Raw genomic sequence first — 16,269 nt, 5'->3', positions numbered from 1 at the left:
TGACAAAGGAATAACCTTTATTAGAATATATCAAATCAAATCAGGTTTTATTTATAGAGCACATTTAAAAACGATTTTTGGTCGAGCCAAAGTGCTGTACATCACATGTAATAAAAACACTGAACAACAAATACTACAATAACAACAAAAGACAATAATTTACAACAGCAAATATAATATAGCTTTGTTGGGTAAACTCCCGTATTATATCTGCTCTCTGATAACACAGAGAGTTGCAAGCAGCTATTGTCTGAGGTCACATGATGTAGTCTTGTTAGATGTGCCAAGAGCAAGGACTGTCTCAGGTAAGACAGCTTTTATGTGCGCAGCTCCACTTGCTTGGAACAATCTTCAGCAATAATTGAAACTGAGCAATCTCATTCCTCTGCATGTTTTTAAAGCTAGGCAAAATGAAATGCTTGCTGATACAATGGGCACTTGTAAATGTCTATAACTATGTATCCTGTAAATATAATGTATAATGTCCTTTATTGTTGTATGTTTCATGTGGAACCTATATGCTGCAGGTCTCCCTTGAAAAAGAGATCTATGATCTCAATGGGACCAATCTGGATAAATAAAGGTTTGAAATGAAATGAAATGAAAATAAAAACAAAACACAGGGAAATGTCAGGAGTCATACTCTGACTAGAAGGCCTGAGAGAAGAAGTGAGTCTTCAGTGAGGATTTAAAAACCCCTAGGGTCTGGGCCGACCTCACATGGAGGGGCAGACTTTTCCAGAGCCTAGGGCCAGCAGCTGCGAAGGCTCGGTCCCCTCGGGTTTTTGAGCCTGGTCTTGATATAATATTAAATATTATAAAACAAGTACATACATTTGTACTCATTTTTTTTATACTGTACTTTATTAATCTAATGGCTGCTATTATCTTGTTATTCAGGTTTTAAAAAAAATGCAAAACATATTATAAAAGTTGAGAAAAGGTTAGTAGTGGAAGTAGAAAGCAGCAAAAAATTGAAATACTTAGTAACATATAAATATGTCTAAATTGTTTAGGTACCATTTGTATTTGATTGTGATTGCTTTGAGTTTGATTGGTTTAAAAGTGTAAATGAATAATTCCATATTAAATACCTAATACTTGACTTTGAAAAAAAGGAAAATAAAAACGTTTTTTCAATATGTAATTTATTAACATTCTTTTTTCTCTTTACATACAAAATCCAGAATATTTGGTTCAATCTGAAGAATCAGAAACATAGAAACATTTCATGATGTTGGATGGACAATTCTGTACATGGGAATGGTTTCTACATGAATCAGCTGAATGGTGTTCTATATCAGTAGTCAAGTTTACATTTGTCCACGCTTGTGCTTCCTTTTATAGGGCATTTGAAATAGACAACAATAAAAAATGTAAAGCTGCATAATTAAAGTTATTTTAACTTAGTCCTCTTAACAAAATAATTATACGATCATGCAGTAAGGTGTACCATGAAACTGTAAAAAAAGAATAGAGTGTGTAATGATGTATCAAAACCATCTTCCTACTTTTGACGTGTCTCTCCTCTTTAAACCGATACAATGGATTCAGTCAACTTATTCAAATTATGTCACGGTCCACTGTAAATGTTCATAAAAAATAATGCCGTCCCCAATATGACCAAGGCTATCAACATAAAGGTCATAAAATACACAAAACAGGTCAAGGCACTGTGTATTAAAGAAAGACTCGTTGATATGACAGTTAATCATTCACACTTGAAAACTTAGCGCAGAAATAGCGACCGAATCAGATATTAAGAGTAACTGCAATATGAACACCCTGAGACATGGATGCTGCTAAGGAACATAGACGTTGACAGTTATATCGGTTCACGGACAAATCTAGCATTGTCTGCAAACTATTTCTTCCTCCTAGGTTGTGGTCCAAGTGGTCAAAATGAAGGGAGAGGAAAGTCACTTTTTGTATCCGTTCTGTCAGATGTCTTAAGGTTTTTTCCCTTTCCCTTGGCTGATATGTTGTAGCCACTCCTTCAACATCTGAAAGCTTGGCCGAGCAGCAGGGTCCAGGTTCCAGCACTGTTTCATGATGTTATACACCACTTCAGGACAGCCATCTGGACAGTCCATTTTGTATCCCTTCTCCACTCGAGGCACGACGTCTTTTAATGGCTACAGGATGGAATAAGTAGTTGTGAGAAAGACAGTGTTGACAGAAAACAGCTTACAGCTTAAGGACGATTTGAGGCAAACTATGTAATTCGTTAAAATACAGTCAACACATTAAAATTCCTTATTTTATTATTTTTCCTTAATATTTTCTTTATGCCTCTTCCCGAAAATATATTGGTACTTACAATTCTTGGGTAAGGCACTCGGCCGAAAGAGTAAATCTCCCAAAGCAGAATACCGTAGCTCCAAACATCCGATTTGGTGGAGAATTTCTATTGATTAGGAAAAAAAACACACGTAGGGTTTGTGGGAGCTACACAAGGCAAAGCACGCAACTTGACATCAACAACAGTCCATGAAAACAACAGCATACCTTTTCCCTGAGAGCCTCCGGGGCGGTCCACTTCACCGGCAGCTTGGCAGTGTCCTGAGTGGAGGAGGCCTCTTTGGTCAGACCAAAGTCACTGACTTTGGCCATGTTGTCTTCTGACACAAGAACGTTGCGGGCTGCTAAATCTCGGTGGACAAAGTTGTTGTTTTCCAGGTAGGCCATGGCTTCACAGACGTCTCTGTGAAAGCACAGGAAAACAAAGTTCAAAACCTCAGAACTTTTGTCTTTCCACATTCAATTGTGGGATCAAAAACATGGAGTATACATTTCCTGATGATCCAATAAAACATGGGCAATCCTAAAGTGTACACAGTAGAATGTTCTTGGAGTTCAACATGTTTTAGTTTAAATCTAGTGAGCCTCGCTTACGATATATTTACCCTAATTATATCTCCAACATTATGAAGCTAGTTTCATGTAATCCAGTAACCTGTCCATCAAAAACAAGCTTCCCTGACTTTAATATAGTGTAATTGTAGATAAAGTGTTAGTCATACGCACAGAACAAAATTAAGGAGAGCTTCTCCATCAAGTACTGTCCGGCCTCTGGAACGCAAGTAGTCAACCAAACAGCCCTGAAAAAAACAAAACAGAAATGTTATATATTTTTAATGTCACTGGAGATTGACACATTTTCACAGTCTGCCACTCACTTTGGCCATGTACTCCGTAACTATAAACAGACTCCCGTTCTCCTCGACGATCACTCCAAGCAGCCCCACTAGGTTATCATGCCGTAGTTGCCTGAGAGAGGAGAAGAGCACACAGACATGTTATGTGTTTACATGCTACTTGTGCATTTGTGTTTCTAAAACCAGAGTGGCAAAATATCTAATCTTTCTTACGTCATGACAGAAGCCTCTTCAATAAAGGCCTGTGCTGTAGCATCGTTCTTTATGCACTTCACAGCTACTTTAGTCCCTCTGTAGTCTCCCACCATGACATCTGAGGTGAACACAAACAATAGAAATCAGTTAACTCACATTTTAAAGTGTCATCCCTTTGATACAAAACAAACAGATATGAAAAACAAAAGCCTTCTCTTAAACCATGAGAGGTGAGGGAATGTGTTTCATTGTTAAAGGTTTTCTACCTGATATTTAGTTTACATAAGAAAGTGTGCATGTCCAAGGTTGTACTCGACTTTTATCAAAACCTTTGTATAAATTCTATACACAAGATGTAATGCTGAATTTGTACCTATACCTGTTCATAGTATACTGTTTGTGTTTGTAAAATCAGTCTACTCCTGTCTACATGTTCAGTATACATATCAGAACTTTGCCATATGTAAGCAATACAATACAATTAGGTCACTTTTCTACTATTCAAAGTAAACTTGAAGCAACTTGCCTCCAAATTCTCCTTTTCCAATAACCTGCTGCAGCTTGAGGTCTTTTCTGCTCATCGACCAGCCACCTGTTGGCCATTTAAAGAGGAAACAACATGAAGCTGAAACGTAACAGGCCCATACATGCTTCTCGTAAATAATGTGGATGCATAAATTGTAATTGACCAACAAACGGAGACTCACCCCTGGAGAACTCGTCCTGAGCGGCCACCGTGCCTTCCTCCAGCTTTGGCTTTATTAGTTTGGTGCACAGACCATCGGCATCTTTGGTGTAGTGCTGCAGACAGAGCAACAACAAACCAACGATGAAGGGAAATGGACACACTAGCATTACAGCACTTTAAGGGGTCTCCAAAAGTTGCTTATTGCATATAGCCTTATTGTTTCTAGAAAACAGAACAACCTTTGGTACATCATTAGCTCAATTATGTATCAGGTAATACTCCACCTGGACAAAATCCTTTTGCCTTTAAAGAATGAAAATGTTGACGGATTATTGTAAATGTACTGCGTTTTCTGGAAGAGGTCCGTACCAATTTGAATAATGAAGTCTCACTTTAAATAATTACATTTTTTGTAATTCATAGATTTAGCTGTGTTTTGTCCGTTTGAATATTCCTTATCATGTTAACTGTTTGTTCTTGATTCATAATATTGTATCTGCGGTTTTGACTTTTATTTCGGCATATAACTGTACCACCTTTCGATAACAGAGCATCAACCAGCATTAAAGTTCTTAGGCATTTAAACTCAGCAGTGCTTCAGAATGACCAATAGAGGGCTGTAAAGTCAAATTAGCTAAATATATAATGGACAACGGAAAAAGGTTTCCCCTTAAATAGGTCGGACTAAAAATACTCATGACTGTTTAGAAGGCTTCAGTTAAAAATAAGCATGTTAAACAGGAAAGGGAATCATTTTGAGAGTAAAAGGCCCCGCGTCTTTCTGAGGTTAGAACTTTGCACCTCAGCTTGTTCACTCTTCCTCTTTGACACTTCCTGTTCATTATTTGTTCCAGGAAATGTATGTGGTCGATGAGGTAGCACAGAGACGCGGGGGCTCAGAACAGGAAAACACAACACACATACAGTAGACAGAGCTCTATATATCACCAGGGCGAACATCCCGTTTTATTAAAAAAAACTAAACAGAGATCTAATGTCTTACCTCAACCAGCTGCATGAGGTTTTCAAAGTACCCCTCGTCATCGATGGTGAGCTTGCCGTTGGAGTAGACGATGTGATAGTGCTCCACCTTGCTTTCGCAGCTCACACACAGGGTATAGTCGCCGGGGAAGTTGGTGCTCTCTCGCACCAAGAACAGGCCGGTTTCATGAGGGACGAGCAACTGCTCCGCCTGTTCCCGAGTTATCTTCCCATGAAACCATCTGGGAGTCAAGAAACAGAGAAGCAACACATCAATAGTGGCCACGACAACAATGTGACCAAAACTAAATCACAACCATCTTGAGGATAATGTATGCATTCTAGAAACTAAATGATTGAAATCTATTTTAATTGTTTCAGCTAACTTCCTACTGTTTACATCAGTCATTTTAAAACATATTACAGGTGCAGGCACACAAAACAACTGTCCCTCAATGCTCTTTATGAACTTCTTAATGTTAATGTGTAAACTGTTATGTCCCGCCATCTTTTCTTGTACAGTTTTTTTGCACTTTATAATATTTTATTACTGTAAATGAGTGCTTAATGCAAATAAAACCAATACTGTTCTGGAGATAAAAGGTATAGATTACACTCATTTGCATATGACAGAGCCACAGTATGTACAGTAAAGCCATTTGCATGCCTCCATGAGAAAGTTACATTCCACTATCACACAGAAAACCTTATTGGAAAGTGAAGAAAAGCCTCTCTTCTGACAGAAACAGAAGCAGCTTCCCTCTGAGGTATGACAACAGGGATTTTCCCTTTAGTCAGGGAGTTCTTATTTTTATATTCACATAAACATGATACTGCTTTCACTCAAAAGATGGACATCCCCTTTTACCATTCATGTCAGGCTATATTTACAATAATTCAGTAAGAGTAGCATTTCCTATGATAACCTCAGCTGGAGTCCTTTGATACTGCAGCAGTAAAAAGGTGCTGCTGCACAAGCAGAATGGATGCTCAGAAACACGGTTCTGTGGGACATTATACATCTTTAAAGTGAGGTTTTAATTAGATAAAGTTTAGGGTAGCAGTTATTCCTTTTTAATGGCTGTATTTTGCCATGTTATGTTTTAAAGTACCTTTCTGTGGGTGTGTTTAAGGCAAGGGTTGTTGTGTTGTAGCTTGGTTTGCCCTTATTAACACATTATTTTGTGATTAAGAGCTCTAAAATCCTCTTATTCATTCACATGCTTGCATGCATGCACACGGAATCCAATCATGTGGACAAACAGAGAGATTTGTTAGATAACTTCAGTCTGAGATAGACGAGAAACAACAGGAAGCTACGCAGGGCTGAGCTGGAAACAGACACAAGTGCACTGCAATTACACAACAGCCCGACCCATCTGTGGTCGCCATTCACATAACTGCAGCGCCACTGCCACGACAAATAGCTCATCTGCCTACAGCAACCACACAGCCTCAAAGCGAGGGCAACGTCGAGCTATTTTAGCCATCGCTGCAGAAGCAAACCAGAGCTAGTGTGGTGGCAACTTCTGAAATATAGGCAAGGCAAGGCAAGTTTATTTATATAGCACCTTTCAACACAAGGCAATTCAAGGTGCTTTAGAAAAATGAAAGACATTCAGACAAAGGCATTTAAAAACAGTCATTAAAAAGAAAAGATAATAAAAGAAACATTAAAAGACTGTCAAAGTGTTCCCCAAAACTAAGAAAATACCCATAGTCGTACCTAGTAACCCACTATAAAATAGTCGTACCTTGTATCCTACTATAAAGCTCACAATAGTTTTAGTAAAACTAAGAAAATGTACCCTATAGTCCACCCTCGAACTATAAGATCCTTTAGTTTTTTCCGAAACTAATAAAACTGGCCTCTAGTTTGACCCACAAACCATTTAAAAGTAGCTAAGTTTACCTGTGTCTTTCTATATAGAGAACACACATAAGTCTAATCATGTTAGCGATTCAGAGTGAACGATAATATTGGGCATCAGAAGTCAAACATGATAATCTGTGTACTCACGGCATCAAACTCAGCTTCCCTCCAGATTTCACACCTTCTCTTTTCGTAACATAGTTGGCAGGAATCGTTCCCTCGCGACCGGCAACATTTTTAGCTTTGTACCAGTTTGGATCCTGAAAAACAAAATGTCAGAAATTAATCATTAAAATAGTGGTGTGGATTAAATATTGCATGTTAAAAAACGACAAGTTATAGGCACTGTAACTTTACCTTGGTAACGATAATAATACTCAACACGTCTCCTTTGTTGAAGGGCAGGTCCTGTTCTGATGTGCCTTTGAAATTGTACCTGGCCACACACTCTGTGCCCTGCGGCCATGGAGTCTACGGGAAATGGGCACACCACTAATTAGTAAACAAATGTCACACACATTTCTCATCAGACATGTCTTGTTGTGTATCTACGTTTTGACTTGCACGCACTCTGGAGGCCTGTCTTACCTGCACCTCCGTCATGGTGAGGCGGTTCAATCCTCTCACAGGTGATGATGTTTTCTAGCTGCTAACATTAGAGCTGGTCACAGACACAAACATGCAGTACCTAAAAAAACAACAGAATTAAGTCAGTATGTCCCTGCCTTACTATATCTACACACAAAGTATCAGCAAGACAATTCATGTATGGTTTCTTGGTGTAAGTGCATATTGATAGTATGAGAAATACACTTTCCCCTCACATCGTAAACTGGAACCCATTACAACATTTAAAAACGCTCTTCAAAACCATAATTTGAACCCATCTTACTTACTTTAACAGCATATGTCTTATTTTACACCGATCTTGAATCTGAGTTATTTTCGGTTGCCCATTGTATATCTTATGAGGATTTCATTGATGTTCACGTACTGGTGCTTCTTTTGCTAATTGTATGTTTTGTGTTCGAACAGGCAGAGGTGGGAAGTAACTAAGTACATTTACTCAAGTACTGTAATTTGGTACAATTTTAGGACACTTGTTCTTTACGCAAGTATTTCCATGTTATGCTACTTTGTACTTCTCCTCCACTACAATTCAGAGGTAAATCGTGTGTACTGTTACTTCACTACATTTATTTTATAGCTTTAGTTATTTATATTTGGATTAATGATGTGAAATATAATCAACACTTAAATAAGACTTTAGTTACACCTGGAGTAAATTAAAAAGCTACCTTGGAGCATACTAAGTCATTAAAACTAGCTGCACCTTTACCAGCTTTGAGAACACTTTAATGCATCAATAATTAAATGGAAAATATATAATACATTATTCTGAAATGGACCAATTTGGATAATACTTTAGTATAGTACTTTAAGTATATTTTGATGCTAATACTTTTCTACTTTTACTTGAGTAACATTTTGAATGAAGGACTTTTACTTCTAACAGAGTATTCCAAAACTCTGGTACTTCTACTTTTACCCAGGTACGAGATCTGAGTACTTCTCCCACCTCTGGCTACAGGTACAGGTGTGATGTAAGGTGACCTTGAGTGACATGAACGCGGTGTATATTTGTAATGTCATGTATAATTTGTTCAATAGTCAACAATTCAGCTATTATCAGAATGCACTAGAACAGCGTCAGATCAGACCGTGTGAGTAAAAATAACTCACTGGTTCAGAAAGCAGAACTTACAAGTCTTCTTTTTTTGAAATCACACTTTCACAACTGGGGCAGAATGTTTCCATGATGCAGAATAACAGTACAGTTTGTACCTAAAGACAAGGCTTCAGCGAACTTAGAAATATGCTCTAAAGAAGATTTCTGAAAATATTCTAGCCTATTAAGAAAAGGCGGTCAACTTAATTGATTATGTAGTATGTACTCCATATGGTGCTCGGTTCATTTTGACCAAAAATGGACACTCCACTCTCCAGCTAAGCACCAATGACTGGCCGTTGTAGGAGTTTAGATAGCTCTCTTCAGCGCAGGAATGCAAACTTGTGGTGAGATCTAACCAGGCCAGAGGGACTCATCCAGCCCAGCGTTTCTTTGCGTCAATAAAGCAGCCACTGCAACTCTAACCTTAGACCTGAGTCACCCAGAGGCCGCGTTTCCATGATACATGCACAAGACATCAGAGCCGGTATAACCAAATGATGACCACTGGATTAAGTCATGCTTAACATCCCCTCTCTCAATCCTTCCCCGAAAAACACCACTTCCTCTCTTCCTGTATCAGTTCCCATGGAGAAGTGGGGGGGATTAATGGTCGGTGCTAAGGGAAAATCCTGGCTGATAGATCTGTCACTTTACATGAGGTCACATCCTCCGACGTCTCCATTACTGTGCAATGAACTTCCTGTGAGAGAGCCCAGATTTAGAAAACACCAGTATTTGGGTGGGGTTCTCTTTAAGCTCTTCCTTTTAAAAGCATATTTGTTACATTGAATACATAAACTGGCATTTCTTCTATGTCATACATTTAAATAAAGCCTCTTCAAAGACACTAAATGTGAGACTTAAAACGTTCATGTGTCCCAGAGAGGACTGTCATCACCCAGTATGATGAGGATGCCGCGGATGTTGTCCCCCGTGGAGACCCGCAGCTGTCTATCTGGACATATTTCCCACGCCCAGCAACCAAGCAAGGACACCCCCACTTTGCATCTGCTCGTCCCAAACGCATCTTTTCTATGTGACATTTCACTCTGGGGGAATGTTCTAACAGGAAACACACAAACTATAAGTCTGAAACTATGCTAGTAGAGCATTATTCTCATTGTAAAGAATCCTAACTCAAATCCCTCCAGGTGACTAGGGCTGCAACAAACGACTAATTTGATAGTCGATTAATCTATCGATTAATGAAACGATTAATCGACTATTCGGACTATTATGCCTTGCACAATTTCTCAAACGCTCTTATTTAGCCATTAACTTTTAGATTTAGCTTGCGGTTGTTTTAGGCATGTGGAAACTAACAATGAAGACAATAAAGATGAATACTTGATTAAAAAATACATATTATTAAATTAACTAAGCAAATTGTTTACAAAATGAACATTGCTTTTCATTTAAATTAAATAAATAATATTTCACATCAAAAGAAACAACAGTGTTTTAGCAAATAATAAATTATCTGATGACAGAACTGTAAACAGAATAGCTGAAACTTTAACAAACTAACTAATTCAGTTACCTCAAATCATTACCCCATGTTTGTATAATGTAGTTAACTCCGTGTGTTGCTGCTAGCATACATAACACCTGACGTGGAAACATTACTCGTGGACGGGGCTACAGAGCTGCTAGAAAGACAGTGGAACCCGGTGCATTCCTCCGTCTGGATGTGGAGCACTTTTGCTAAATGTTTAGACAAATTGCTCGTGTTACCGCCCTGACATGCTAAACTCTTATTGCACTTTAGGCAACGAGCATCGAGACGGGTAAAGTTTAACAACACCTCGGAGCGGCGTTCTCTCCGCCACCTCCGCAGTGTGTTGCTGCATGTAGCAGCCGCGTGTGTGTAAACGGCCCCGCCCCTCCCACACAGACCGGGGAGAGAGATCTCGTCTGATCGAAAATACCTCATAGACGCATTTGTTTGTCTTTTTACATATTATAAACGAGCTGGCCACACTAAGACTGCGATATAATGTTTTTGTATCAATAATACATGACATATATGTTTTAAATGTCTCCAGTACCAATAACGTTGTAGCTTAACGGCGCGTAAAACGCACGTGATGACGTCACCAACGAATCGACGACTGAATTAGTTGGCAACTAATTTGGTAATCGATTTTAATCGATTAAGTCGATTAGTTGTTGCACCCCTACAGGTGACCCCTATTAACGGTTTTAAAGTCTACGCATAAGGAACTAATTTTAGCTGCATAGTCTTACTTTTATAAATTGAAGTATATTTTATTAATACAATTTGTGTTGTTTTAGTGAACGTTTTTTAATAGAGCCGTCTGTTTTACGTGAAAATGAAAAATTGGAACACATGTTATAAATAGCACCAAAAAAAAGGCAGCGGATCACGAAAGTGGAACAAAAACTATTCGTGTTTGGACTAAATGTCATTGCGATCCCTCCAGCAGTTCTCAAGGCATTACATTACATTACATTTTAAGTCAATCCATCTAATAGTTGTTAAGATATTACAGCCTTGACCAAAGAGGACTGACCCACAATGCCATCCCAAGAGCAATGCTACTAGTCTGGTTACAAATACAATCTTAATAAAATCTACGTAGAGTACACATTTACTCACTATGCTCTAAAACAGAATGTGTTGATTGCAACAGAATCTGTCTGTCTTCATTGAAGAAGCAAAGTGATTTCACCGACTGAGGAATAGATGAGTGGGGCCAAGCATTTCTTTAATTCCTCTCTTTTGGGAGAGTGCACGCATCCAGCAGCAGGCCAGCAGCGGCTGACTGAAAGGGACAGAACTCGGTCTGTCATGGTGTCACATTGCCATTTCCAGAGCGCTCCACATGGAACCACAGCTTGTTCGATTCAGTAAGGGGACAAGGGGACATTGTGAGTTTCTACTGACCCCTGAGCTTCTACTGACCTCTGTCTCATTGAGAAGTGTATCATCATAAATCAGTCAGCCCAGTAACTGGCTTTAGGTTCAGTAAAGATTCAGTTCAGTAGTTAAAAGTTGCACTTCATATTTTATGCAGCGAGTTCAAGTGTCTGGTATTATGAAGTAAATTATTTCAAACAGGCACACATAAATACAATGATATGTTTTAATCAGTGAATTTCTATATCAGACTGTGGAAATGGTCTGTTACAGAAGAAACGACTCATGGCATAAGCTACTGAGAACAACAGGAAACCAGCAAACCCAGTGGCAGACTTAACATGAAATGAGTCAGAAAGAAGCCCAGAGAGCACAAAAACACTCCAAATGTAACAAGTAACTCAAATAAAGGTGCCATACCTGTAGATAGAGAGCTACTGTAGATACAATAGTCCCATTTTGCATATTCTTGACATCCATACAAATCTAATTGTTCAAACCAAACTGGTTGATCAACATTTGGCTCTTGTCTTTTGCAAGCCAGTCGCAGTCTAAACTTTACAGATGAGAGTTAGCCTGACTGCACCAAGCAAGACAGGACAGGAATGTAGAAATATCTTCTTTGGTCTTGTTTAAATCTGCCACTCCCTCGACTATCTGCAGACGTGAAAATGCTGATCATGTAAGGTGTAGAAAAACTGCTGTGATACAGTGACGTCTATGCGGACATTTGTCACTGAAAAACAACATTATTCACTGGTCTTTGAAATGTTTCTTCAAAGTACATTTTACTCCATCACTGTAAGTAGATATTTGAGGGACGTGTACTTCACTTTAGTATTTCTATTTGAGGGTACTTAAGCTCCACTATACCTTTTAGAGGGAAATATTCTACCTTTCACTCCACAGCATTTCTCTGACAGCTAGAGTTACTCATTACAATTACAATGAACATTTACCATTGAATAGAAACATAGCTACTGTCAGTGATGTACCTGAACGCGTTCAATGAACGATCGTTCATGAACGCGTTCATATTTTGGGCGAACGTGAACTGAACGTACTGTATTTCCGCTAGATGAACGTAATTGAGAACGCGTTCATTCTCAGCGCTGTATAACGGCGTTCAAAAGTGCGTTCATTCTCAGCACTGTATTATAACGGCGTTCAAAAGTGTGCCAGATTTCATATGCCTTTCAGCCGAAAACCCAGTTAAAACACACCGTAAACAGGCTTCAAAATAATGCGGAAAACCACCCAATCTGGCAACAGCAAGCTGCCTGTGACGCGTACGCGCCTGTCACCCCTGGCTGTCGCACTAAAATATAAATATACTAAATATATCAGACTCCTCACAACAAACAATGTGGAACCGCGGAACCGGCGAGCATTGAATGAATGAATGAATGAATTAGTATGGACGAAGCCGAGAGCAGCTGCAGCAGCACTTGCTCAGAGTGAGACTCTATGGCAGGGGTGGGGAACCTCCGGCCTCCGTCCGTATACGGCCCGCGAGACAATTTGGTACGGCCCTCGAGGTAATTTATAAACACACGCAAAAAATAAAAAAATGAAAGAAATCTAGACCGCAAAACAATTAAACAAGCGAGTGCCTGTTTTTCCTGGCCAAGGTCAGGGTCCTTGAACACAACACGAGCCTAACGTGTCATCACGTGGTATATGTCTCGACTGACAGGGGTGCAGTTCTGACGGAGAGCACCAGAACGCCACTCCAGCACTTCAGAAATTGCAGTACCGATAAGTCCATACACATGCCGCAGTTTCTGCGTGTCTGTGTCTTTAGTTGAAAGCCCAGTGGCGATCTGCTCATCTGTCATTCTGATCAGACAGTCAATAACTGTGTTGTTATCATTAGCATCTGGTAAGCTAGCTATGCTAACGAATATAAGAAGCTTTGTCTACAACCAGTGAGGTAAAGGCACATCTTTATATGATCATTTTTAAAGTTATAAAAAAAACAAGAGAATAAAGTAAACAGGTATAAAATACTATATGACAGTTATTAATAAAGAAGAATACAGTTTGAAAGGGGAGTGATTTGTCAAATATCCATACATTAAAAGAAAATCTGCTTACAGTTGTGTTTGGGTGTTGAGAGATGTGTCCATAGATCTCCTAATGTTGCTCTCAAAGTGCAACAAATCTTCCCAGGGGAGCATGCCCCCCCGGACCCCTCTAGAGGAGGTTAGGTCCCCCCCACTTAAACCATGTTCACATGGATAGGAAACTAAATACATTTGCACACATCTTGTGTCCATATCTTTCTGTGTTGGTGGTCACGCCACACCCTGCACGTGCATGCATACGCGAGTCATGGTGAGATATCTGGATTAGGAGGTTGCTTTTTCTTTGCACAGAATGAAATGAATGAGTTGTGATTTTAGTTTTTTTAAGCAGAGGTCAATAACTTGTACGGCCCTCTGAGGATATTGTAAACATTGAAATGGCCCATTAACATCGTACAGGAGACAAATAATAGCTCGCAGCAACGTATTGAAAAAAGAACTATAAACTATAAATTAGTTCATTTTTGAAACCATGAACTTTAGTTCAACATTTTGAATTATGAACTATGAACTGAACTAGTTCATTTTAAAATATGTGAACTGTGAACTGAACTAGTTCATGTAGAAAGTGAACTTTCCCAACACTGGCTACTGTATATAATCAAATGCCTTGTTAACGATTAATTCAGAGGCTGGATGGGATCCTCTGGACACCTGACATGTAAAACGACTTGATCAGCTACAAAAGTAAAATACTGCTTACATATCGATACACCAATATTAACAATCTAATAATATAGTATGCAATCAATCACACACAGCGGCCATTTAATGATGTAAGGAGTACTCTTGGTGTATTTTGTTGATAAAAACCTTTATCAAAACCTTGATAAGCTTTAAGTGTGATTTGAAGCAATACTTTTAAAATGAGCAGTATGTCTGTGTTATTGACTGTGTGCTCCTGCATCTCTATGTGCAGCAGGGGGTCCTGGGTAATCTGCCCCTCATACATGTATGATCCTGACCCTCTTTTGACTGCTTTGATGCTGTTGCCCTGTTATCATCACCATTACAGCAGCAGGGTGGCAGGGCCAAGTGCACCGAGAAGGAGACAATGGTACCGAAACAGAAAGAGTTCCTGCCAATGTTCAGCCATGCGAGTCTGAGAGCCTGCAGATGTTTTTCAGAAAGCTCAGAGGAGGAAATCACCTCTGCCTCCAGGACAGCAGCTGGACTGTGGAGCTCACTGTATCAACTGTCTGCAGGAAGTAAGACAGGAAGTACGAGTCCAGTGGCAGGCCCTGCTGCACAAGCCTTCATTGTGTCACTTTAATGACCGTCAGTATTGCCTCTGAGGCTGATATAAGGCATCAAGCCATTGAAAGGGTATACATGTAAAATAGCACCTTGCTTATCATAATAAAATACAAAACGTCACATTGAAAAGCAAGACTGTCGTCAGAGTAGCAGGGGAAACCCCCCCTCAATTTGGCACCCAGGCATTACAACACACTTTACATTTTACTTCTATCCAAAGTTCAGACATGTGTGGGTAATTGGTGATTTAAACTAGTCTACACGTCAAAAACACCATGTAAGGCAACGCTGGAATGCCTGAGCAGAAGACGGACACTTCCTGTCTGAGAGCTGTGCTCAACATACTCTGCTGATGCAGCCGTGCATGCAACACAGAGTATGCTTTGCTGTGGTTTCAAGAGCCTGTTTCACAAGCTTCATGCTTCTTTCAGATGTGTCACCCTCCATCTTCTGCCATATTATAAGACAATGCTAGCCATCAGCAAAAGGGGCATCACCCTGAAACAGACCCAATGGCTCCTCACTCTCACAAATGCTGGTTCTGGTTGGTCAATTGTTTCATTAGAATGAGAGATAAGTGACAAAAAGCAATAGCAAACTGAAAGACATTATTAACCCTCTACTTGTGCATTATGTTTTACAATATAAGACACAAAGAAACGCTCAAAGATGGCAGGCTATGTGACAGTTTTGAGTCAGCGGGATACATTGCCTATTATCAATACTATTATCTACCATGTTGGAACAGAGTTAGAGAGCTGCACCCCACATTGGCAGGATATGACACATTTAGTTATCCTGTACCGTCCTGTATGTATATACAAGGAAGTACAATTAACTTCAGGGTTGTTATGTAGCCCACTTCAACCACAACACAGCAACGTCACTGTATATGCAAGCAAAGGCTCAATTTCAAAATAGAACTCTTACCTTTTTTTCAGGCAAAAATCGAGACGTTTCGGGTAATAACAGGTGACTTGTTTACTGTCCGAAGAGCCTTCTCATCTGAGCGACAGCACACACATTCCCATTCACCCCAAAAAAAATACCGACAGTTGATATCGAGGCAAAAAAACAAACCACAGCCCCGATGAGGAAGTGAAATCTGCCTCAGGTGACACGAAACCTTCAGCAGTCCAAAAGTATCTCGATAAAACCAGCCGAGACTTTAGTTGGTGCGTCTCCTGTCAACATCACCTGAAAAAGCCCCTTTATATGAAGAAAAAACAACTTTGCTACGAACTTCTCACTGCAGTCTCGACGGTGATTTTGTGGAAAAAGTCCAAATGAGTGAGGAGAAAACGCGATAACCCAACTTGTTAAATATTGCAGCCATTAAACGACTGCTTTCTGATTAATTTGAGTGTACTTCAGCCTGTCCCACTCCTTTTCCCCGTCACACATTCAAGTTTTCTTT

General features: G+C 39.5%; 1 protein-coding gene across 1 annotated transcript; it reads right to left on the bottom strand.

Annotated features, from left to right (window-relative positions):
* Positions 1 to 1,396: 1,396 nt before the first annotated feature.
* Positions 1,397 to 16,261, bottom strand: LOC117448158 (tyrosine-protein kinase CSK-like). Its single transcript, XM_034085314.2, has 13 exons — positions 15,783 to 16,261; positions 7,484 to 7,583; positions 7,253 to 7,366; positions 7,043 to 7,155; positions 5,045 to 5,264; positions 4,061 to 4,154; positions 3,880 to 3,945; positions 3,372 to 3,471; positions 3,180 to 3,270; positions 3,028 to 3,101; positions 2,509 to 2,704; positions 2,321 to 2,407; positions 1,397 to 2,135 (listed from the first exon to the last, which is right to left on the bottom strand). The coding sequence occupies exons 2-13, from the start codon at positions 7,496 to 7,498 to the stop codon at positions 1,950 to 1,952; spliced, it is 1,356 nt and encodes a 451-aa protein (XP_033941205.1). The 5' UTR covers positions 7,499 to 7,583; positions 15,783 to 16,261; the 3' UTR covers positions 1,397 to 1,949.
* Between the last annotated feature and the right edge of the window lie 8 nt (positions 16,262 to 16,269).

This window comes from Pseudochaenichthys georgianus, chromosome 6, assembly GCF_902827115.2.
Source record: "Pseudochaenichthys georgianus chromosome 6, fPseGeo1.2, whole genome shotgun sequence".
NCBI classification, from domain to species: domain Eukaryota; kingdom Metazoa; phylum Chordata; class Actinopteri; order Perciformes; family Channichthyidae; genus Pseudochaenichthys; species Pseudochaenichthys georgianus.
Note: the sequence above shows the minus strand (reverse complement) of the source record. Positions and strands in the feature narration are given on the sequence as shown.